The 24,088-nt window shown below is 38.3% G+C and overlaps 1 protein-coding gene across 9 annotated transcripts in view; it reads left to right on the forward strand.

Moving 5' to 3' along the window:
• SNCAIP (synuclein alpha interacting protein) overlaps positions 1-24,088 on the forward strand; it is a 147,273-nt gene that overhangs the window by 98,145 nt on the left and 25,040 nt on the right. For 8 of the 9 annotated variants that reach the window (XM_078005126.1, XM_028849689.2, XM_078005123.1 and 5 more), the window contains exons 4-6: positions 9,031-9,902; positions 11,470-11,649; positions 16,679-16,792. In XM_078005126.1, the coding sequence (XP_077861252.1) occupies positions 9,031-9,902; positions 11,470-11,649; positions 16,679-16,792 (1,166 nt within the window). The remainder of the gene's footprint in view (positions 1-9,030; positions 9,903-11,469; positions 11,650-16,678; positions 16,793-24,088) is intronic. The other variant, XM_078005128.1, reaches the window with a different exon arrangement.

Genomic DNA, 24,088 nt, shown 5'->3' on the forward strand with positions numbered 1-24,088 from the left:
TTTTTTTTGTTTTTTGTTTTTGTTTGTTTGTTTGAGACAGAGTCTTGCTCTGTTGCCCAGGCTGGAGTGGAGTACAGGGGCACAATCTCGGCTCACTGAAACCTCCATCTCCCAAGTTCAAGTGATTCTCCTGCCTCAGCCTCCTGAGTAGCTGGGATTATAGGCATGCACCACCATACCTGGCTAATTTTTATATTTTTAATAGAAATGGGGTTTCACCATGTTGGCCAGGCTGATCGTGAACTCCTGACCTCAAGTGATCCGCCCACCTTAGCCTCCCAAAGTGCTGGGATTACCGGCATGAGCCACCTTGCCTGGCCATAAATTATTTTTCTAACTTTGCTCCCACACAGAAGGTTCCTAGTAAATTGTTACCAAAATTTACACAGACAACACAGTGTTGGATTTAGGTTAGAGTGAATCTGAAATGAGTATGACTACTGATTTCTGGGATTCCATTGCATATATGTGACCCAAATAGAGAAAAATGTGAATTGTATCTTTAGGGAATAATTTAATTTCAATAAGGCAGTCCTCCAGTGTTACGGAAAGAAAGTTAAGAGTCAGAGAACCTTGGTCCTAGTTGAGAAGTCAGCATGCTATGTCATTTTCCACATTACACTTAAAATTCTCTGAGTTCTCATTTATTTCCAAGTAAGAATACATAAGAACTGTCTATCCATCCTTCAGAGTTGTGGAAATCTAATGAAATCATACACTTGCCTTGTACTCAGCAGCATAAAAAGCCTTACATAAATGTATCGGCAATTTTAAAGTATTAAGTGGAGGGCATTTTAGGAAAATTCCAAATGAGAAATATTGCTTTGTAGAATTCTTAAAATATATTTAAATCTTTTTTTCACTCTTATTAGTAATATTTGTGAAGTGTACGGTGACCTGCACCTGAAGACGGAGGTGCAGCAGCTCTGCCATTCATTAATCCCGGCGAGCCACTGTCCATTCTTCCTCCCACTTTGTTTGCCACTGCACTTGCCTGTTCTCTCTCCAGTCTTGTACCTGAGGGTTCAGGCCATGGTAGGAGCTTGCAAGGGCAGACCTACAGACCTGCCAAGAGCAAGAGTAGGCTGCAGGCCAGCACTGGATCTTCCATTTCTCCTCCCCTTAAAGTGTGTCCTTCTTAAAATAAGACCACTTTTCACAGACTCACCAGTTTGTTTCTTGTGGAAAATAAAATGCATTTAACTTTTAGCAAAAATAAAACAAGAAGGGAACACTTTTATACCCTAAAGACACACCCCATTTTCTTTGTCGTCTTGGTGTCTAAAGCTAATTTTCTAATGTGGACACATAGTCCATATTTAGAAGTAAAATCAGCAGACATTTTGGGAGTTGTCAACTGAAAATGGAGAGAAGAGGGTAGAAATTTTTCAACCTGTGCTATCAGCCTCCTGTTCTCTCCTACCAAGAAGCAGTAACTCAGAGTCCTTTGTCCTTGACGGTAGATCAACCCTGTAAAACATCGCCACCTTCAGTTAAAATGTGTGTGTGCTGCATGGCCAGAAGCCACACTTAGCCTGCTCAGAGCTCTGCCCTGTTCCAGAGCATCTCCAATGGTAAGCCTTTCACTGTCCCCTGACATGTATCTCTCCCTACATTTCCTCAAGAGAGAGGGGGAAAGAAAGAAAGGAAACCTGGTAAATGGGCCTGGAATGAACACAAAACTTAATCCACTCACGAGGTTTTGCTAGTGTCAAAGTGAAGGTCAGCATACTTTATAGATGGCACAATAATGCAAAGACCATGTAACTTTCTTCACCCCACCAATTGCTGTTCTATGGAAACTGTATTTTCGAAGCCCAAAGGTTTAAAGTTGTCAAAATATTGAGTCTGATTTCGTGATGGAATATGCCTCTTTGGTGAAGTATCTTTTCTATCCAGGGTAGTAGGGCTTGAGTATTTCAATGAGTTGTCACTAAACAAAAAAATGGGTGAAAATAGGGTGCAAAATTATGTGAGCTGGAAATAATAAAACATGAATCAGACACATTCAACGACAGCTGCTTGGTATCAGTAGCCACTTAAAGACAGAAAGTTTAGAACCCAAATCAGTGACGCTTTCCCCACAGTGTTTTAATGCCCTAATGTGTATAGATCGTTGACTGGCATTTCTATAATAAACAAGCCTTCTGTCCTCCTTTCTCAGCCTCACATTACCCTTACTAGAGGGTCCGTAGCATCAATGAAAAGGATGAGCAAGTAGCCCGAAGGGAACATCCCAGAAACACTCATTCCTCACACACCCTTTTGCTCTTCCCAACACAGTGCCCCATCACAGTTCTCCAAATCCAGACTTGACTCAGCCTTAACTTTGATCAGGTCATGGTCTGATCTCTCAGGGCAGCACAGAAGAGCACCCAGCAAGTCGTCCTCACTCAGACTCCGTGCCTTCTTCCTCCTGTCAGAACATGGGATAAGCCACCTGTCATCACTTCTTACAGAACCTGAGGTGTCTGCAGTAAGTGGGTGCAGTACAGACTTCAGCTTACATCAGACTAACCAACCTCCTGACTCTAGCATTAATACTCCCAATCGTTCATAATGCCCCTCCTTTTGCTGTGAAAATGGAAGGAAATGGAATGTTGAAGAACTTCAAAAGTATGTTCTGGAAGGCGCCTAGGTTTCCAGTAGCTATGGATGTGAGGTATATTGTTGTGTATACTTGAAGGCAATTATAGCTAAAGCTGACCACTTTGTTCCTCATGGAAAATAAAATCCATTTAACTTTTAATGAAAAACAGTAGGGGAACACTACTTTGTCCTAAATGATACCCCTTTTCTTCTCTTCTTGGTGTCTCAAGCTAAATTTCTAATATGGACACATAGCTTTCTATTTAGAAGTAAAATAAATAGGCATTTTGGGAGCCAGCATTGACGTTTGGTCTTGAAAATTGAATCCACTGTTGCAACAGCAAACTGTCCATTATCTTCCTAAGAAAATACTAATTTATCAGTCTTAGGAGCCAAACAGTTGCTCTGTGTCAGCAATCAGCATAGCCTCATAATTATAAATTTGTGAGGATCTGGTGAAAGACATAGATCCAGAGAAATTATAGTGTTTCATAGTGAGTCATTCAGAATAAAGAGCTCTATTATTTGTAGACATTCCACACAGTCATAGAAATTTAGAGGTGGATCAGGTTTTGGCAATCTTATAGTCTAACCCCATCATTTTACAGATGAGGAAACTGAGGAATTTTTGTAGGAAATAGATGAAAGTGGTTTAATATGCAGCACATCTTGTCTAAACATTTTTCAAGAGCTTACTAACACTGTCTTTGAAATACTTGGCACAATTGGTATGCCCAAAATGTGGCAAGGTGACTTCATTGTGTCAGAACTCATTTATTTACTATACTTTTCATCTTTGGTTTTGGCAGCTTCCTTCCCTCCCTCCTCCTCCTTTCCTTCCCTCCTTTCTTCCTTCCGTTATTCCTTTCTCCCTTCCCCCTTCCTTCTTCCCTGGCCACCTCCTCTTTTATTCATTCATCCATTCATTGAAAGATTAAGTCATTGGTCCCCAGTATCTTCAAGGCACCCTGCTAGACAAAGGGCTGGTTATAAACACAAGTTGATTCTCAGGCTATCTTTGCCCTTGAGGGGTTCTCAGGAGGGAAGATTAAACAGGTGTATGAGTGAATAGTTGTAACAGAATTTCCAAAATGCCCAACTCTAGGTATGTGCAGATATTATCAGGGCACTGGGAATCGAGGAGCAATTATTCCCTAGGAGAGTCACAGGAACTGCACAAAGGAAATAACCCCTGAGTGGAATCTTGTGAGATGAGCCTCAGTCTCAGGCAGAGAAGACAGCCAAGAGCATTATAGAAAAGTAGGAATAAGCTTAAACGCAGGGAGAGTGTGGTATATCCAGAAAGGATGAATTTAGCAGTGGAGCTGCAGGGAAAAATTAGTGATTTGGGAATCATGAGTGCTGAGATGATAAGGTAAATTAGAAAACAAATACAAGAGCTGCTACATACCATGCTAAAGAATTTAGCTATTATCCTGGAAGCCAAGGTTTCACAAACCTAGTAATTTAAGTATCATTTCCACAACATGCGTTATATCCCAAGTCTACCTCTGTTATTTTTGCTTTACCTGTATTGCATCTGTACTGTTTATTTAATATATTTTTCTAAAACACCTGACTTTCAGATATATTTGTTTTTAAAAGAAACTTCATGTCACTATGGTTGTAATAGAAAGCCATGGTCACTTGCAATAAATTCAAGGTCATCATTAAAATGAATGTGATAAATTGAACATGAAACATTCCTTTAATTATTTGCTTATGAACATCTCTGAGCCTGAAGCCTGTGGTCTCATTTTTCGAATAGGGAATTGTAAGTTTTGGAAAGGAGTTAAATTCATTCTAGCACCAAAATGAGTCTCCTTAAATTAATTAGTAAGAAGAAAGAGAATTTGGAAGGCCAATAGCATTCTCACTCGGTAAATCAGGGGTATTACCATGGTTCCTGTGCGCCTCTTAGGTATTGCAGGGATATGCACCCACATATGGGGAAATATTGTTTAGTGCAGGGCTACCTGAAATATTTGAGTGGATTTTGGGTGACAAAGTCAGACTTACTGAAGAAGGATCACTCAGGACTGAAAAAAAGAGAACAGGGGAAGCCAGGAAAAACTTACAGAGACTGTGGGAGAGGATCCCAGTGTGGTCCAGTCAGTTTAGTGATGATGAAGAAGAGGGCCCAGATTTCAGAGGGATTAAGGATAAGGACACAGCAGGACTTGATGCCTGAGTGATGAAGGGCAGGGGTCAAGGAAAGAGAAGAGTCAAGGATGCCTTGGAGATAGAGTGCTTGGAAGACTGCATAAGTGTTCTTGTCACCATGTAGGCCACGATCACAAGGAATATGTTTTGGGAAGGGGAGTAGCATCTGGATGTATTGGGGGAAAAGGGGAAGGGGAGGGAGTGGGAAAGGGTGGAGAGAGATGAGGCACTTGGATCGGAACAGGCCACCTATCAGGAATCCTTGCACATTCTAAGACTGCATTACATGTTTGTTCAATCAGTAGATGGGTGTGGACAGTCAGCAGGCAAATACTTTACTAAAGCTCAGTGGCATTCCAAGTGTCAGCTAGACTGAAGAGATAATTGTGGCCTATACATCAGCAGCAAATACATGTCTGTTTACTTACTGACCATTTTAGAAAATCTGTGGTGTAATCAGATAGACAGGTTTAAGGCTTATTAGGCATGTTTACTTCTGTAAGATGTTGAAAATGAGCCCATTCAACCAAAAAGTCATTATGAATCTACTTATGTAAAGCAATTTTTCTGGGTTCTTTAAGGGATAGAGAGATAAATTAGACACAGACTCTGCTCTCATGGAGCTTGTACAAATCTAAAATGGATAAAATTTGGGGAGATTTAAATTTTGGTAACATGTAAAGAATTTATTCATAATTTCCAAAAAGCAAAATTAGCCTCAAAATTTTTCTAGTAACAAAATAAGTCTAAACCTTATTTCCATGTATGATAAGAAATGTATTATTGCATTGCAATGAAATAAAAGTATGAGTGAAATTTTTGATAAATTTAAATAATTGCAAGTGAAAATCTTACTAGTCATTAATAGCCCCTCTTCTGTGTTGTTCTTAAAGTACATGATTACACAGCTTAGCAGCGATAAAGGAATTGAATTTTGTCTTTTGTATGTAGCACAAAGTTGCCCTTCTTCCCATCCAGGTTTATGATATAGCAATAAATTGGAGCCTTTTAATGAAAACCTGTGAAATAATCCATTTTTCATTACTGGGATGTCTTTTCTTGGCAATCAAAACATAGACAAGAAAACACAGATCTCACTCACAGCCTCAGAAAGAGTCATAGGTTTGAAGAAGGAGAGGGACAACAAACCAAAATGTTGGCACTCCTTCTTCAGTTTCTAGATCCTTCTGTGGAAAGATGTGTTTTTGTAAGACCCAGACAGAATTCATTTCCATAGAGCATTTTTAATGGCTCCTGTCAGAACAAAACAGCTGGGAAACATATGGTATCCATTTCCCTGTATCACTTGGAAAAAATTTCACATGTAAATAAAGCCAACATAAAAGAGTAGCCCTTTGAACCTACGACCTTATATAACACATAAATATATTGGTACAATGCACTCGTTGTATTGACCTACTAAGTTATGTGGCTTTAAATTTTTTTATTACCTTCTGAGATGCATATTTTCTAGAGGTTCCAAAGAAATCAAGGTAATTGGCAAAATATTACCAAATATACTCAATAATAAGAGTGTATCTCAGAAATGTCTATGAGTATATATATACATTTTTTTCCATTTTATTTAAAGTCTTGCAGAAAGTTGATGAATAAAATTAAAGGCATATTTACATCTTATAAACTCTATGTCCACTATCTCTGCTGTTTTAATTAAATAAGTAACCATGTGTTCTTGAAGAGAGAAAGGCTTGGCAGAAATTTCTGGCAGACATTAATTTTTCATGGCTTTATATTTTTAGAGAGAAAAGGTCACATAAAAGATAGAAAACTTTTACATTTATAAGAGACCAACTGGAATTAGTCTGTGCCTTTGCATATTTACATTTCATAAATAACTTTAGCAAATTGAGCTCTTACTGGTGATTATCACTCCACTGAGTTTATTAACAGGATTTTGTCCCCTGTGAAATTAAACTGTAAATCCCTCAGAAGGATGCACTTTGTACATTTTAGAAGATTTAATGTGTTATGCAAAGTGAGATTCAAATTCACATACTAGCATTTGTTAATTGTCTGATCTATGCCAAGCACTGTGTACAACTAAGAACTAGAGCCAACAAAAGGGAAAAAAAGCAGCAGCCTAAGACCATCTAGATACCTTCCTTCCCTTCTGGAACATTCTCTTCTACATTACTTATTGGAGAGAATCCAGCCCTCCTTCCACAGCTCATAGTATTCTCTTCTTAGATTCTAAAAAGTCAGAGCCAGAAAGGTCTGAGAAGTGGACTGCACAGTGCAGACCCTTGCAAACCTCATGCAAAGTTGTGGTCAGTTTCAGGGAAAGAACTCACAGATAGTTATATAGCATTCAGGTTCAGAGCACTCACTCTCATCCCCTTAGCTTCATTCAAGAACTTCTCTGAATCCTTTTAGAACATACCCCAGCAGGAAGAAGAATGACCAGTAGCTTAAATTTAGGGAACTTTAATAATGTATGTTCCACTTTCACCCTAAGAGTCAGTCACAGCCAAGGGCTATTGCAGAAGTTACAGATGTGAATATACACCCATCTTATGTTCTTTTTTCCTTTAGTTGTTCCCAGTAGCAAAGAACACACACATACACATGCTTTTCACTTGTTGTTTCAGAAGAGAAGAGGTAAATGGAAGGTCCCTAGCTGTAGGGCATGCCCCCTGAAATCTCATCCTTTGATGGGGGATGATAGGAACTATGTGGCAGGGAACTAGGAACCCATAAATCAGTGACTTGCAAGTTTCCAAGGGTACTGGGTCATCTTTTATCTAGCAGGGGAGTGGCACGGGAGGAAGCAGTATAATCATGGCTGAGGAGACTGTTGTTGCTCCATCTGCTTGCCCCAAGAGAAGGCACCAGGCAGCCTCTCATAACTAGGAGAGATGGTTCTTATCTTTCACCTCCAGGTGTGTCTGACTGTTTCACTGTCTACTCTATCACAACCAGACACTTACTCAAATGCAAACCAACACACAACCTTTATCCAAACTTTGCACAGAAATTAGAAAAAATAACCAGTCTGCCTAACCCATCTTCTTTTCAGAACTTTCTTACCCTGTTTATTTCCAGCCTTCTCAACAATGGAGGGCAGTATTGAATCTTAAAGAACATGTTCTGTTGTGAAGTGTTAGTGCATTCTGTCACTGTGTCATATGTCAGAAAGCACCATGAAATGCTGCTGCATGATAGTTGACCAGGTACTTTGACCAAGGTGGGGTTAACTCAACTATGTCTTGTCTCCCACAGGCCTTTCAGCTCCTGAGCACTGCATTCCTTCCTATTCTTTCCCTAATCCACTTAATGGCACACCTAGGGAGTCACTCAGCAGATCATAGTTTGCATTTGCTCAATATTAAATAATATGCCCCTTCTTTACATGGGACTTCTTATGCATTAGGGGTGTATGTGGACATGCACGCTAATGTGTGTGCATGTGTGCATACAGCATACATCCCTTTTCTCCCTAAATTAGTTTGGAATTTTGTTTTTGTTTTGTTTTGTTTTTTTGAAATGGAGTCTCGCTCTGTCACCCAGGCTGGAGTGCAGTGGCGCGATCTCAACTCACTGCAAGCTCTGTAGTTTGGAAATTTATTTAACACTGAAAATCGGCCGGGTGCGGTGGCTCACGCCTGTAATCCCAGCACTTTGGGAGGCCGAGGCGGGCGGATCACAAGGTCAGGAGATCGAGACCACGGTGAAACCCCGTCTCTACTAAAAATACAAAAAATTAGCCAGGCGCGGTGGCGGGCGCCTGTAGTCCCAGCTACTCAGGAGGCTGAGGCAGGAGAATGGCATAAACCCGGGAGGCGGAGCTTGCAGTTAGCCGAGATCGCGCCACTGCACTCCAGCCTGGGCGACAGAGCGAGACTCCGTCTCAAAAAACAAACAAAAAAAAAAAAACAAAAAAAAAACACTGAAAATCTTATTCTCTAATCTTGTTTTTCAGGGTGATGACAAATATATAAATATTGCCAGGGAGGTAGATCTATCCGGGGAATAAACCTAAATACTTATCTGGGGTTGCTTCCTTAGCTGTTTACCATTACCATTATTATTACTATAATTAATTTTGAGTCAATATGTTATAACTTTCTTTGATTATTCGTTGTTTTCCAATGGTAAGTTTGATTTTTTTTGTTCTATCGATATGCACTCTCTGTAAGTCATCCTCATGCACAGAGCCTTAATTTGAACATAGCGCGAATGAACCACATCTACCTGCATAGCCAAGATGTGTTCAGCATTCCAAATTAATAGCTTCCTATTTTAATTTTTTAAAAACAGTTTCTAGCTCTAGCTGGAATTGTGGCATCTCAACTCTCATTACAAACACGCAAAAGCCCACAGGAATCGCTGATGTGTACAGTAAGTTCCGCCCAGTGAAGCGGGTTTCGCCACTGAAACATCAGCCAGAGACTCTGGAGAACAATGAAAGTGATGACCAAAAGAACCAGAAAGTGGTTGAGTACCAGAAAGGGGGTGAGTCTGACCTGGGCCCCCAGCCTGAGGAGCTCAGCCCTGGAGATGGAGTGGGTGGCCCACCAGGTAAGAGCTCTGAGCCCAGCACATCGCTGGGCGAACTGGAGCACTACGACCTCGACATGGATGAGATTCTGGATGTGCCTTATATTAAATCCAGTCAGCAGCTTGCCTCTTTTACCAAGGTGACTTCAGAAAAAAGAATTTTGGGCTTATGCACAACCATCAATGGCCTTTCTGGCAAAGCCTGCTCTACAGGAAGTTCTGAGAGCTCATCATCCAACATGGCACCATTTTGTGTTCTTTCTCCTGTGAAAAGCCCTCACTTGAGAAAAGCATCAGCTGTCATCCGCGACCAGCACAAGCTGGCCACTGAAGAAACCGAGATCTCACCTCCTCTGGTTAAATGTGGCTCTGCATATGAGCCTGAAAACCAGAGTAAAGACTTCCTAAACAAGACATTTAGTGATCCTCATGGTCGAAAAGTTGAGAAGACAACACCAGACTGCCAGCTCAGGGCCTTCCACCTGCAATCCTCAGCAGCAGAATCCAAACCAGAAGAGCAGGTCAGTGGCCTGAACTGGACCAGCTCCCAAGGCCCAGAAGAAAGGAGTGAGTATCTGAAAAAAGTAAAAAGCATCTTGAACATTGTTAAAGAAGGACAGATCTCTCTCCTGGTAAGTATAATCTAATTCAGTATACATGTCAATAGACTGGAGACTCCTTTTTTATCAGCTGCATTCGTTAGTAACAGAAAGATGCTGCATTTGTTTTGGTTCTTACTTAATCTTTACTTGTGGCTTTAGTTGGGAGATGTGACCTTTTGAGTTTTAAAATAAGAAGTTATGAGGTTAATACAGGGAAAACAAATGGCTAGAGAGTGAGTGTTATTTCATTTTAACTTTGCATGAATTCAACTGAAAAGAAGACTCAATCTCAAACAAAGAGAGCCCGGCACTTTCTTTAACTTGAATCTTAATGTCTTTCTTTTTGCTTTTCAAATGGTTCCCAATGCTCTCATGCAGTTATTTGTGGGGATGTCAATTCTTGGCTGATGGTGGACCTGCCGGATATGTAAACAGAGGGTCTTCTGTTTTGTCCTGATCATTATTCAGAAGAGTTGGACAAGGTTGTTTGAAAAGCATTTGTAGATAGAAGCTTACCCAAGAGCTTCATTGCCCTCTGACCCAGGTGGAGTTTTTACTTACTTCCAGCTCTGCATGTCTAGGGAGCATGAAGCTTTTCCAAAGACTCTAGAAACAGAGTAACATGATGTAAGAAAAGTCTGTTCTGCTTAGGCTCAGAGAGAGCTAAACTTAAATAGCACTCCATCTGCCTACATTGTTCTTTTCTGGCTTCCAGACTTGGATCAAACAGTAGCAAGCGTGGGCTCATACTATGATGCTAATTAAAGTCTCATTCAGGAAAATCATCACATCTTGGCAATGTGATTCTACTTACTGTAAAGCCATGCATACTTAAGTACAATATACTTGCTCTATTATCACAAATACTATTGTGATAGGGTGATATAATTGAATAATTTTATGAAATAAAGTAGTAGTAGTATTTTCTCCTGAAAATGTCTTTTCAATTTTCCTGGCTCTTCCCGCTAATTCTCTTTGGTTCATTCCTTTCTTTTGTCTTTCTTATGTTTTCATGTTTCCCAAATGCTAACAACACCTCTCAGTTCACCCAAAAATCTCTATCAACTAGTTCATAGTCAAGGGACAAAACTTCACTAGAGATGAGAAAACCGAAGCCATGTAGCCTCCAGATACCAGCAGTCATCAGGTAGTTTGCCAAAGCCAGTTCTCTACAATCCAAGGCAAAATAAGCAGGTAGAAACAAATAGTTCATTCATTCAACAAACCTGAAACAGGAAATAAAACCCAGCCCCAACCCTCAAGGACTTCACAATCAAGTAGGGGAGACAGACAAGGAACCTGACAATTACTGTAAATGTCATTATAGTTGTTTAGAAAGCCAGCTTGAAGCCTCCACACCTCATTGGCCCTAGCCCTGTTGCCATGTCTCATATGAAGATCTGTCTCTTGAGAACTCATGTTCTAAAGCATATTGTAACAAAGAATAATAGCAAGATACTCTGATTTATTAGATCCCCAAGGCTGCCACCAGAACTTCTATAAGCTCATTTCTTCTTTCCAGTGCCCAGAGAAAAACACCCACAGGGTCTTGCTCTGATTTATTGACTTGGGTTTTCTAATCTTACTATTTATACAGCCACACCTAGCTGCAGACAATCTAGACAAAATTCACGATGAAAATGGAAACAATCTATTACATATTGCGGCATCACAGGGACATGCAGAGTGTCTACAGCACCTCACTTCTTTGATGGGAGAAGACTGCCTCAATGAGCGCAACACTGAGAAGTTGACTCCAGCAGGCCTGGCCATTAAGGTGACTGGTTGGGGGCTGGAACCTCCGCAGCTAAAAGTCGGATTTCTATTTTTTTAAGATCCCTTGTGAGCTAAATGTTGGAAGGGAGAGAAGAGAGTGATTTGTCAAGCAAAGAGCAAATGAACATACTGCATTTAAGAGAGTAAACATTTCAGTCACTGCTTTGAGATTTTGAGACTAAATTCCCAGTTTTTGTCAATCTGCTACTAAAGAGAAAGGAAAATGATATGTTGTGGTTCTAAGAACTTTTGTTATTCATAGGGATTGCAATTTAGCTTCTTAACCACACCTGGATCTATCAGAGACTCTCATTTCTTCTTGAATAATGAGCAAGATAAATGTGGGGAAGGTGTATTTTTAAGGATGCTAGCACTCGGGAGTATTTCAGATCACAAAGTGGGGTCTTAATGGATCACATCTGAAGTTTAAGTGTCTTCAGTATCAAGAATTTTTTAGAGTATCAGTGCCGAGTTTGAGTTTAGCTCTTACAGAGCACAGTGTGCTGTCAAAAACTACACAAATTAATGTCAACTGGGATAGAGTTAAAACCTAGAAACTATGAGACAAGAAAACATGGACTTTTATAGCACTGCAGCAAGTGCCTCTGCAAAATATAGTACATCACTAGAAGATTAGCTATTCAACTAAAATTACCTAAAAGGTCTTTGGCAAGTAAATGTAGAATCCAATCGTATTTATTAAAAAGCCAGAAGTGACATTCAGGGAAATATAGTACATCTTGTACTTTTGCATATGTATTTTGCTTTACATAATAGTTGTGTCTTCTAAAAGCTGAATAATCATAATTTTTATAAATGAAGTTATATTGAAATTGATGAGGGGAATTTGTTAGAGAAACCTACATGTCACTAAAGAACATTACATTTAAAAAAATATCAACTGCTGTTCTACCTGAATATATTTTTTATGCAACCCTGATTTTTGTGTATTTTTAATTTGATGATTCAGCAAATGTTTATACATTAAAAATAATTTCCATTTTATTTAATTTTGCTCAGTTAAGCAAAGTAATTAGGTATACTTCAAATCTGTGTAGAAAATAATTTTTAAACAAAATAAATCTATGACCCTTGTGGGTATCATTTTCCTTTGGTTGTAAATGATATGATGTCGAATTAAGAACTAAACTGCAAGCAGCTATCATTAAGAAAGACAGAACTAAACTACAGGCAGCTATCATGAAGAAAGATAAGTCAAATGTAAAGTCAAGATTTAATATAGTTGAGCTTAACAAAGTGTACCAAGTTTACTAGGTAGTGTGTTTGGTGGCTAGCAATACAAAGTTGTGTAAGTCATGGTCCCTACTTTTAAGGAGCTAATAGCTAGTGGAGAAGACCGCTAAGTTATCAGTAACACAAGTACAGGATGGCAAATTTGGGACACAGTCCTGTGACAGAGTCCTGTAGGCATCAGTGAGTATGTGTCAGTGATGAATAAAATATTCTTGCAGTGCCAATGAGTGTTAAGATTTGCCGTCCTGTTTTAGTGTTTATAAAATGCAGTTCTCATTAGTCTTCCTAATGGTAGATTATTTATATAGGTAGATGACAAGAATTTTTTTAAATTTATATGCCCTAGGGCTTGTTTTGATAGATTAAAAATCTCTGAGTAGAAGGTACATAAGAAAGTTAGTGGTCCTTACGCCAGTCTTCAGCGTAAACACCTTCTATGATATCCATATTAAGTGTTAATTCATTCTTATATTCCTACTGTCAACATAAGATCGCCATCATTCAGTCAGTGTGCAAACTTAAAGAGCAGTTTTGTTTTTCCTTTTAATCAAAAAGATTTCAAACCCATAAGACTCAAAAACTTTTACAAGTTTGAGGTCTCAGGCTTTTCATACTTTACTTCCAGACAATGATTTGAATGTTCTATTCCTTTATTCTAGAATTTACAAAAGCAGTAAATACAAATATTTTATAACAAGTGCTCCCCTCTTTAGAAATCTGTCCTGACACATATTTTGTCTCAGTCCATTCAGTGTATTTTGATGAACATTGATGACATTGAAAGAGTCCTAAAGAGTCATCATTTTGTTTTAGGACCTTGTTTTGAACACCAGTAACCAACTAGTGGTGTTTTTTTTACCTCATTAAGCACAGTTTTGAGGGCTCCATTTGTACCAACTTTGTTAGACAGAAGCTGCTAAGATAATATGACTTGGCTGACAGGAAGCAGAGTCAGGGATAAGGTATCAAATAGAAAGATTACCTGAGAACAGGGGCTTTGAAGTCATATCAGGGCTTAAGAACATCTCCCTCACTATTAAACTCCTGGAATGGAACATAATAAATTCTGCCAGTTACGTACGGAATTTATTGACTACTTCTGGGATACCCAAAAGTAGATACTGTAGGAGTTCAGGGTATTATTGAGTTTTCTTTAGAAATGATTAAGTAAAGTAATTGGAAAGAAATATTTCTAAAAGGTGAGAGCAGTCTGTTTTCTAAAACAGGAGAGAAGAAGAAGTTATTTTAAGACTTAGTCTAGGAATGAAATAATCTTAATTCCCTTTTCACTTCTCATTCAGTCCTTTTGATTAAGACAAAAAGCCAAGTGTCCATCTGGGAATAACATGACTTCAAACACATAATCTTACTGATACCCATACTGATCAGTATGGTTGCTATTCCTTTCTTCATTTAGAGGAATGAAGCACATTGTATTAGTGTGTTAGTAGTTTTTTGTTTTTAATCCTGGTAGGAAACATTTGGCATGTTCCAATTGTGAAATTTAAGGAAAGTGTGTAATTAATGGATTATATATAAAAGGATGGTTGAGGGTAAGGGAATTCGTAAAGGAAAGTGCAATACCATGGGGTCTTTATTTAGCAACCAGTACACGGTTACCTCCCCAAAACTGGGAAAGGGAAAGGAGTGGTTATAAGAACTTGAGGTAGAGAGGGCTGAGTACAAAGGACTAGCTTACGTTTGAGCTTTTTAAGGGACTCAGTTGGCCAATGGCAACCCCACAGAGAGGGCCTCAGATGCACTCTCCTTTCCTGATCTGCCACTGCTCTCCATCAGCCAGATCCAGCCAGAGGGGCAGGGAGCCAACTCATACAGACCAACCTCCCAGGGCAAATACCTCAAGAGAATAGAATCTGCATGTGAATAGTTGGGAGTTCTATTATCCAAATGGAATAAAATGAAGAATGAGCAGATTACCTCATTGTCCTCCTTTTAGAATAGATTTTTACCCTTGAGCAGTTAAATGATAGAATTCTAAAATAAAGAGAAAGTAATCCTATTCTACTAATTTAAATGCTACCCTTGGTGAAGCCTCCCCTGGCTCCCTGCCAACCATACCTCTTTTCTCCTGGGCTAAAATCCCACAAGCTGCAAACTAGGAAGGCAGTTGAATGTTTCATTTGTCTGACAGAGTTATTGTGAGATCTAAGAGAGCATTCTAATAGAAGGTAACAAGTATTTTCTGCTTAGTAAGTTTACATGCTTTATCTCATTTAATCTTCATGGTAACTCTATGAGGTAGTTACTATTATCCCTGGTATTTCACTGTTTCACAGTTAAGAAAATTGAGTATCAGAGAGGTAAAGTAATTTGTGCATGGTCTTGTAACTAAGTGGCAGATTAAGATTTAAATCCATATCACAATCTGGGTTTTAATCATTAGGAGATATATATCTGGGTTTATATATCATACTGCTCTATAAGTGGTAGGGAACATTTTCTGCAGATATGTATGGACTATATTGTAGCTATTTACATGACTTGATTGTTTTTTGAGAGAGGTTTAAGTTTGTCAAAATTATGAGAAATTTTTTAAAAATTATGAGGGTAAAAAATCCTCATAAACGACTATAAGAAAATCCTACTCTTTTTTTCTGCCTACTTTTACTTGACCCTAAAGGTCAAGAGGGTTGGTTTCCTTAAAAATGTAAAAGTTGAGGATATTTTACTTTCTGTGTCCATAGATATATTATTTGTATATGATAAAAGATAATTTCCCTTTTTAAAAATGTTTAGTATTTTACTAATTAAGATATTTACCACATCCCTTAATGAAATTTTTAATTTCAAATATGAGTTTACTGATTTTTCATTAACAAATATGATTATTTGAGGATTGGAAAACAGTTGTGCATCTTATGAAGCTTAATCGAAGAATACTGATTAACTAACCATACCATGTGTTGGCTTAGTTTTGAAACAACTAGAATGCTCATATGATGCTGGTGGTGATGTCAAGTGGGCAATCACTTTAGAAACTAGTTTGATGGCTTTTTATTAAGTCAAATATACAGCTACCATACGACTCAGAAATTCCATTATTTACCCAGGAGAAATAAAAGCATGTATTCACAAAAAATATTCATAGCAACTTTATTAATAATATCCCGTAAGTCGAAACAATCCACATGTCTATCGATAAGTTATTGGATAAATAAATTGTGGTATAATTCTACAATGAAATGCTTCTCAGCAAGAGAAAAGGAATAAATTACTGATACAAACAGTAGCTTGAATGAGTCCCAAAGGCCTGCTATGTAAAAGAAGCCAGACACAAGAGTACATACACTAATCTATTGTGACAGAAATCTTATCAGTTGTCTGGGACGAAGGTGAGGAGGGTGAGAACCAAAGAATAACCAGAGTACTAGAACACTTCTAGGGGTAATGGAAATGTTCTTTGTCTTGATTGAAGTTATAGTTACAGGAGTATACATATTTGTCAAAATACATCAAACTGTATACTTTAAAAGATTATGTTTTATAGTATACAAATTTACCTTACTAAAGTGAATTTTAAATAACTGATTACAATTATGAAAATGAACTTAAATAAAAATTCTGCAATTGATTTCGAGCCAAATCCACAGATGAGGAATGTAATAAGTGATATCTTTATATCATAAATATATTAAGCCAGATATAAATGCCAAAATTTATATGATTTCTTTCCTTGGTAAAATTACCATCTTCAATGTGTTTTTCAAACCTGAATTACCTTGAATTTCCATCTCTCTTTCTTTTTTAAAACCTAGAATGGTCAATTGGAGTGCGTGCGCTGGATGGTGAGTGAAACAGAAGCCATCGCAGAACTGAGTTGTTCTAAGGATTTTCCAAGCCTTATTCATTACGCAGGTTGCTATGGCCAGGTATGAAGGAGTTTTTTAAGTATCTTGCCTTTATGTACCATATAATCTTCCTACTTTTTTATTATTAGTCCATCAAAATCCAAACATAGGAAATCATAGAAAATGTATCCAAAGGTATATAACCAATGATATTTGTTGTTGTTTTCTTTTTAATGAAAAAAAAGTTTACAACAGCCTAAATAAATACTCTATGACAGATGATGGATAATGAAGCTGCAGCCATTGATGACATTTTATGGGAAAATGTTCATTATATAGTACTAAACAAATATGTATGATATAAAACTGGTCCTATAATTTAGCACCAACTTTGAATTTTGGAGATAAAGAGAAATAGAAAATAATACTAAAAAGAAATATATCACAACACGTTTATAGTAGTTATCACTCAGAGGAGAAGTACAAGTGGCTTTGATTTTCTATTTTTTTAAATTTTTCAGTATTTTCCAAATTTTTTACAATAAACACATTTAACATTTATCAAAAGGAACAATGATACATTTCTTGAACCCAAAGTTAAAAGGAAAATCTTTATAAGATATTAATCAAGGCAGTCTCACTCAATTAAAGATGAGTAAGCACACTAACTAGATGGCTCTCCATTGCAATCAATTTTCACATTAGAAAATCCCAACATTAATTTGTGTACACAGATCACAATCCAGTGTTTGCAGTTAGAAAGAAGAATTACTACCTCCCTTTGGAGAATGTGACTGTGAATTATCTTTTTTAAAAATTGGAACCACAAAATACCAATCTCAGTCTTAAAAATAATAGTACTGTGTTAAAATAGATTTAATTGTATTTGTGGCAAAGAAAATTGCTTCTCATGCATTTAACTGTATTCCCTTTGGCTTCATAAACTTTCCCAGTAGAAGTAAACTGTGGCATTGTCAACAAGAGATTATGCTTTTTCAAGTATGACAATCTCAAGTTCAAAAAGTAGACAACACTATTACCGTAGTCTTTCTTTAGCAGGAGTCATGCTTAGGGATAGTTTATTTTGTGCCGTGGTAACTTCTACTAATGTGTGTGTGTGTGTGTGTGTAATATATATTACATAAAAACATGTTTTTATATGTTATATATACACATGTAAAATGTTTCCTATGTGTGCCAGGCACCATGCCATTGGATTTTGTGTACATTATCTAATTTATTCCTCAAAACAACCCTGTGAGAGCTTGTTGTGTCTATCCCCATTCCACAGATGAGGAGTCTGAAGAAAGAGAGTTACATGACTTGCACATGGTCTAATGGCTAGTAAGAGCAAAGACTAGATTTCAACTCAGGTTCTCTCACTTCAGGGCCAGATCCTGTTTTGTCCCCATTTGTATAGAAAATGTATGCAAATTGTTTGTAGAGGCACTGATACAGCTGAAGAAGACTTTTTTCTGCAGTTTTATCTAACAATACATTATAATATTTGGAGTACTTCACACTACTCACTGAAGAAATTTGCAACTGTACCAAATTTATGAAATGGAGAAAGGAGCAGGCCCAACATTAAAATTTGTAAAAGTCACTGTCTTTGAAATATTATACTTTGTGTTCTTTGTGCATTGTACTCCCTAGTTCCCATCCACAGTGTCCTGAAAACAATGATTAGTGGTTAATAAGGCATGATGTAAGGATGCCATTTTTTGCTTATGCAGATGCTCCCCAACTTAAAATAGTTCAGCTTACAATTTTTCGACTTTACAGTGGTGTGAAAGAGATATACAGTCAGTAGAAACCATACGTCAGGTTTGAATTTTGATCATTTCCCAGGCTAGTGATATACAGTATGATACTCTTGTGATGCTAGGCCATGGCAGCCACGCTCCCAATAGCCACGTGATCACAAGGGTAAACAACCAATACCCTACAGTGTATTAAATGTATTTTCTACTTAACAATATTTTCAACTTAGGATGGGTTCATCGGGTCATAACCCCATTGTAAGCCAAAGAACATCTATACTGGCAAAGAAGAGAACAGGATTTTCAAATGATCAGAAGAATTGGATCAATACTCATCTTCCTAATCATTTTGAGTCTAAAACAGAGTTTTATTTAATTGCGTGAATAGTTATTTCATGTCCCTGATTTCATTTGCTTATATTAAAACCTAAAAAGGAATTTTAAGTATCAGTGGAAAGGCTGCCTGCACTTTTGGTAGAGCTTGCCAAAGAAAAGGAGGAAAGAATTACATGGCCGTTCTGAGACTCTAAGTAAATAATTGGGCATTCGGCATTCTTTGTCTTGGGAAATGTTGATTATATATGCCAGTTTCTTTATTCAGCTCTCACAGCAGGTTTCTCATAATTTTGAAGCTATTGGGACTGAACAAAATAAAGTGCCCTTTTTCTGGGACTGGTTGGGTCACAGTGTGACTTACTTGGTGGGACTAGAGGAAAATATGGAAATTGGTGACCTGTTTGAAGAGCTGTGTCAAACATTTGCTTCACGATAGTATCAATACTCAGGTTGTTATTTCAAGATGATATGCATTTTTTATGACCTAAAATACAGCTCTGAGGGGGACAGTCCAGCAGTGCCCTTAGGAGATCATTCTTACCCAACTGAAAAATGTAGAAGCCCATTAGAACTGCAAATGCTGTCCAGCCATCCTACATCCGCCACAGCCACTTATGTAACAGATAACCTGTGGAGATGCTGAACTTGGAACCATTACAAGCCTAATATTTTCACAAGGAAGACTGTTATTGAACAGTTTTCTAATGGATTCAGCACATGCAAGTTTTTCTACATCCAGCAGGCATTTGAGTGTGTCCCGGCTTTGTTTCTTCAGTAAATGCCCCTGGAAAGGATAGCACAGAGGAAAATTCCTCTCTTGGTTTATTTTACTTGCTCTCTGCCCTTCATATAGATTCCTAAAGAATGGGCTCCACGTGACTCCCAATTTGTGTCCTTTTTCTTGTAAAAATTACCTTTAAAGACTCTAGTACCGCAGGGTAGCCAACAGTTTTTAGTGGTCTCCTGGAGTGATAGATCCCTGGGTGATAGGAATTGATTTTCTTCATCTTGACACATGAAGTCTCAGAGGGTGCAATTATTTCATTGCCTGACTGTACCTAGCAGAACTAGCCACAGGGAATGTGAAGGTGGAAGCCTCAGGGACACCCGAGAAACAAGCAGGGAGTGTCCTCAGATAGGCCTGCTTTGCTGGCCCTTGAGGAAGATGTTGCTGGCAAAACAATTGAGATGGAATTATCTCAATTCAAAGCTACTGCCTGTGTAACTTGGGCTGTTTTATTCAAACGTGAAGGTTCAGGTTTTCTCTTCCAGGCTCTTCCAGCACAGCTTCCTGCCCTCCACTGCTTGGGAGCCTCTGCCTGCTCTGCGTTGGTCATTAGTCCAGTGGACTCTATGTTACTTTCAACATCAAACCTGTGATTCCTTTTGTTTCTGAATCATTCATGTGACTTTTAGTCAGGAGATTCTTCCACAGAAACAATCTGCATCATGGTATTGAACATTTACTAAGAGCACCTTTGCTTACACTGTATTTATTATTCTGTACTTTAAATGTTTGCCCTAATACAGATTTTTTTTTAAGGGCACTTTTTGAAAAAAGAAAAGGCTCAGCAGTTCTTGCAAATGGTCATGAGCAGTGGTAGACATGCTGGTGATGGGGGTGTTCCCACAGGCTATGTTACTGTTGTTTTTCCACAATTTACTTTAAAAAGGAAAAATATTCCCCTGCCTTTATTGTTTTACTGTCATAGGGAAGTAAGTCGACAGTACTGAAAATGCTGCGATTGCAGATGAAAGCAAAATAGAAAAGTCTTTGATTAGCACTCATGGATCTGCTCTCCAAGTTCTGATCTTGACAAAGCATAACTGACAAGGAGCCCCACAAACCCACAGACTTGACAGGCAGTTAACTCTGATTTGTTTGACTCAAGGGGCACAAAGGGAGCACGTCCTTTACAGAGTCTGGGGTCATAAGGGTATGTGCAATTGTGGATATCCATACTCAAAAAACAGAAAACAGAGTCATGAAGAACATTGGTTCATATGGCAAACTCTCCATTGTCATCGTAACCTTACCACTTACTAGTTCAATGGGTTAGATATCTTAGTTGTTTCTTTTGTGTTTTTTTTTAAGAGAGAAAATAAAAGAATAGACCTCCCTGGACCTCAGTTTCTTCATCTGTAAAGTGGAAATAATAGAATCTTCCTCACAGTGTTAATCTGAGGACTAAGTAAGAAAAGCCACATTGCCCAATCCATACTAGGCACTAGATGAATGTCGGCTGTTATGACTATTGAATGTCCTCCAACTTATTGTTTTTATCCCTATCAGTATTATTCAGTTTACTTATTTTACCATTAGTAATGTATAGGAGAAACTTGCAAAGGAATTATTAAGGCCATAACTTATTTGATCAATTCTTAGATGCACTTTATTTCACATTTACCATCTTTTGATTCTACGTATAAGTTATAATACATGATATTATAAAATTATTGCTGACCTTTATTTTTTACATTTTTACATCTCAAAAACTGGAATAAATCTTGTAATTGATGGCATATTAGATTTGATAATCTATGATCACAAAGCTAACTCCTTTAAAACATGGATTGCCACACACTATAGAGATTTTATTGATACCAGCAATAAACCTGTGACATACTTCTCAAGTACATTTTTTATTAGAATTTGTCCAGCAAATCTCATAAATCACATGAGATAATTGCCTCTTTAAACAACTTGCATTGCCCTTAGGAACACATAAAATACAACATTACAACAGGTTAGCAAAACAGCAGAAAATCCCCAGAAGAGGAAACTGCTGAGGAAAATTACATGAGAGGAGTTTTCAGTCAGTAGATGAAGGTTGAATGGATAGATGGATATGTGGGTGGACAATGAAATGTAAGTTGGAGAGGCATTCTGGGAAACAAATGATACAGAAATCTTCATCCATGTGACTTCATTAGATATTCTCTGAAAGCAATACTTATGGGAAAATGGAGGTCTGAAGTTACAGCCATCCTTTAACATCTCCTACGTGTACATACACAGAGAGAACACACACTGAAGGGCTAAGACGGGAGGGGGACACCATTACAAATGTATCTAATACACATTCACATTAACAAGCACCCTCTTAGCTGGAGAAAATAGCCATATTTGTTTTGCCCTTCTTAGGAGGTATTTTCAGATAGTCACTTTGAATTGTAGAACTGTGCATCTCCACAGGCATGGTCCCCAGAATCAGGGCAGGATTTGTCTGTGAGCAGATATTAAATATGCTTTTACCAAAACCAGAGACTCTAGCCATCTCCATGTTCCCCTCAAAAACGCTAAATTGTTTGTTGCTAGAAGACAAGGTATATAGTCAACCCATCTTTTGGGGGAGTACTTCTCTGCATCGTATAATGGAAGATTTTGGTTTCCATATCATATCTCAGTGGACAGGCCAATTGCACTTCTTATTTTAAATTCTTATGCTTATTCTTAAATTGTCCAACTTAAAACCCAAGACTGGATTGGAGGTGATTGGAGGTGCTAGGCAAAACCTGTCTTGTTCTGAACAATCAAATAATGGTTCTTTCTTTATGTAAGTCTTGCATGTTGAATTGGTTAGAATCTTTCATTGTAAGGAAGAAGAGTTATCCATGCCTTCATAAGAAGGGAAGTCAGGCTATTGTAGCAATATAGGTTGAACCTGACTTGGAGACCCCTCAGGGGCCAAAGTAACTTTTGGCTCACACAGACCATATATGTCTTGTTCTCCCAGATTATCAAGTCCCTGAAAAGTCCAAGGTCTTAAACTCTCCCCCAGATTTCCACAATGGGAACATTCCCACTCTTATGACGTGCAGTATTCCATTGCCTATAACCCCACTACTAAAACTAAAGCACTGTGATTTTAATAAAGGGCATGTTTTGTGCATGTGGAATAGACAAACCCACCATAACATTGGGGCCTGAAAATATGGAATTACATCTAACAAGAAGATACATGTAAAACACTTCTCAATATCTTGAACTCCTCTGAGCTTTACTTGCTGAAGAAAGAAGTCGCTAGAATATCAAGGAATATAGCAGATCCTTAAATTAACCTGATTTCTTTAAACATCATCTTCTTATAATGTTGATGAGAAGAAAAAAACAGTTCCTAGCCAGGGCCACTGTCTCTGTGGAGTTTGCTCATTCTCCACATTTCTGCGTGGGTTTTCTCCTGGTACTCCAGTTTCTCCTCACGTCCCAAAGATGTGCACGTTAGGTGAATTGGTGTGTCTCAGTTGTCCTAGCGTGAGTAAATGTGTGTGGGTGTGAGTGCACCCTGTGTTAGGATGGTGTCCTGTCCAGGAATAGTTCCTGCCTTGTGTTCTGAATTGCCAGGATGGACTCCAGCCACCCAAACCATGAACTGGAATGATCAGATAAATAATTATCTTACTTGTTTGTATTAGTCTTTCTTAAATGTATGTATAGCTCATATTTATTTCAGTGTTTCACTTTGGAAGTTTTTGGTCTTTATTTAGAAGTTTGGTGCTGTTTTTGTGACCAGAAATATGTCATAGGAACTAAAATGGTAAAATTAGTTTCATTATACTTCATTTTGCTTAAAGTCGCAATTTCCAAGAACTTATCCATGCCATCACATGAGGACTTGCTGTATATCATTATCCTCTCCCTCAGTTTTCTGACTTATAAAATAAGGCTTTTTGAATTGGATGATTCTTTAAAATCTCTCCCCTCCACATGTTTAGGAGTCCGTGATTTAATATCATGAAGCAAACCAAATCACAAGTTTGAGAATGACCCACTGAAGAGAATTTGTTCTGCCCATGGTAGGGCCATTTTTTTCACTGATAGAGGTACCTTAGCCTGTCCTCTTGCAGGCTCCATGTCTAGGCCATTAACCTCAACCAGTTGGTTATGTATTTTATCCTGAGATACTTCCATTCATCCAGATTTTTAAGGAGTTAAGATCGTATGGTATAATCATCTATGTCCAGTTAAAAGTAATCCAGGGCCCGGCACGGTGGCTCACGCCTACAATCCCAGCACTTTGGGAGGCCGAGGCAGGCGGATCACGAGGTCAGGAGATCGAGACCACGGTGAAACCCCATCTCTGCTAAAAATACAAAAAATTAGCCAGGCGCGGTGGCGGGCGCCTGTAGTCCCAGCTACTCGGGAGGCTGAGGCAGGATAATGGTGGGAACCCAGGAGGTGGAGCTTGCAGTTAGCCAAGATCGCGCCACTATACTCCAGCCTGGGCGACAGAGCGAGACTCCATCTCAAAAAAAAAAAAAAACAGTAATCCCATAT

Source organism: Macaca mulatta, chromosome 6 (assembly GCF_049350105.2).
Source record: "Macaca mulatta isolate MMU2019108-1 chromosome 6, T2T-MMU8v2.0, whole genome shotgun sequence".
NCBI lineage: Eukaryota > Metazoa > Chordata > Mammalia > Primates > Cercopithecidae > Macaca > Macaca mulatta.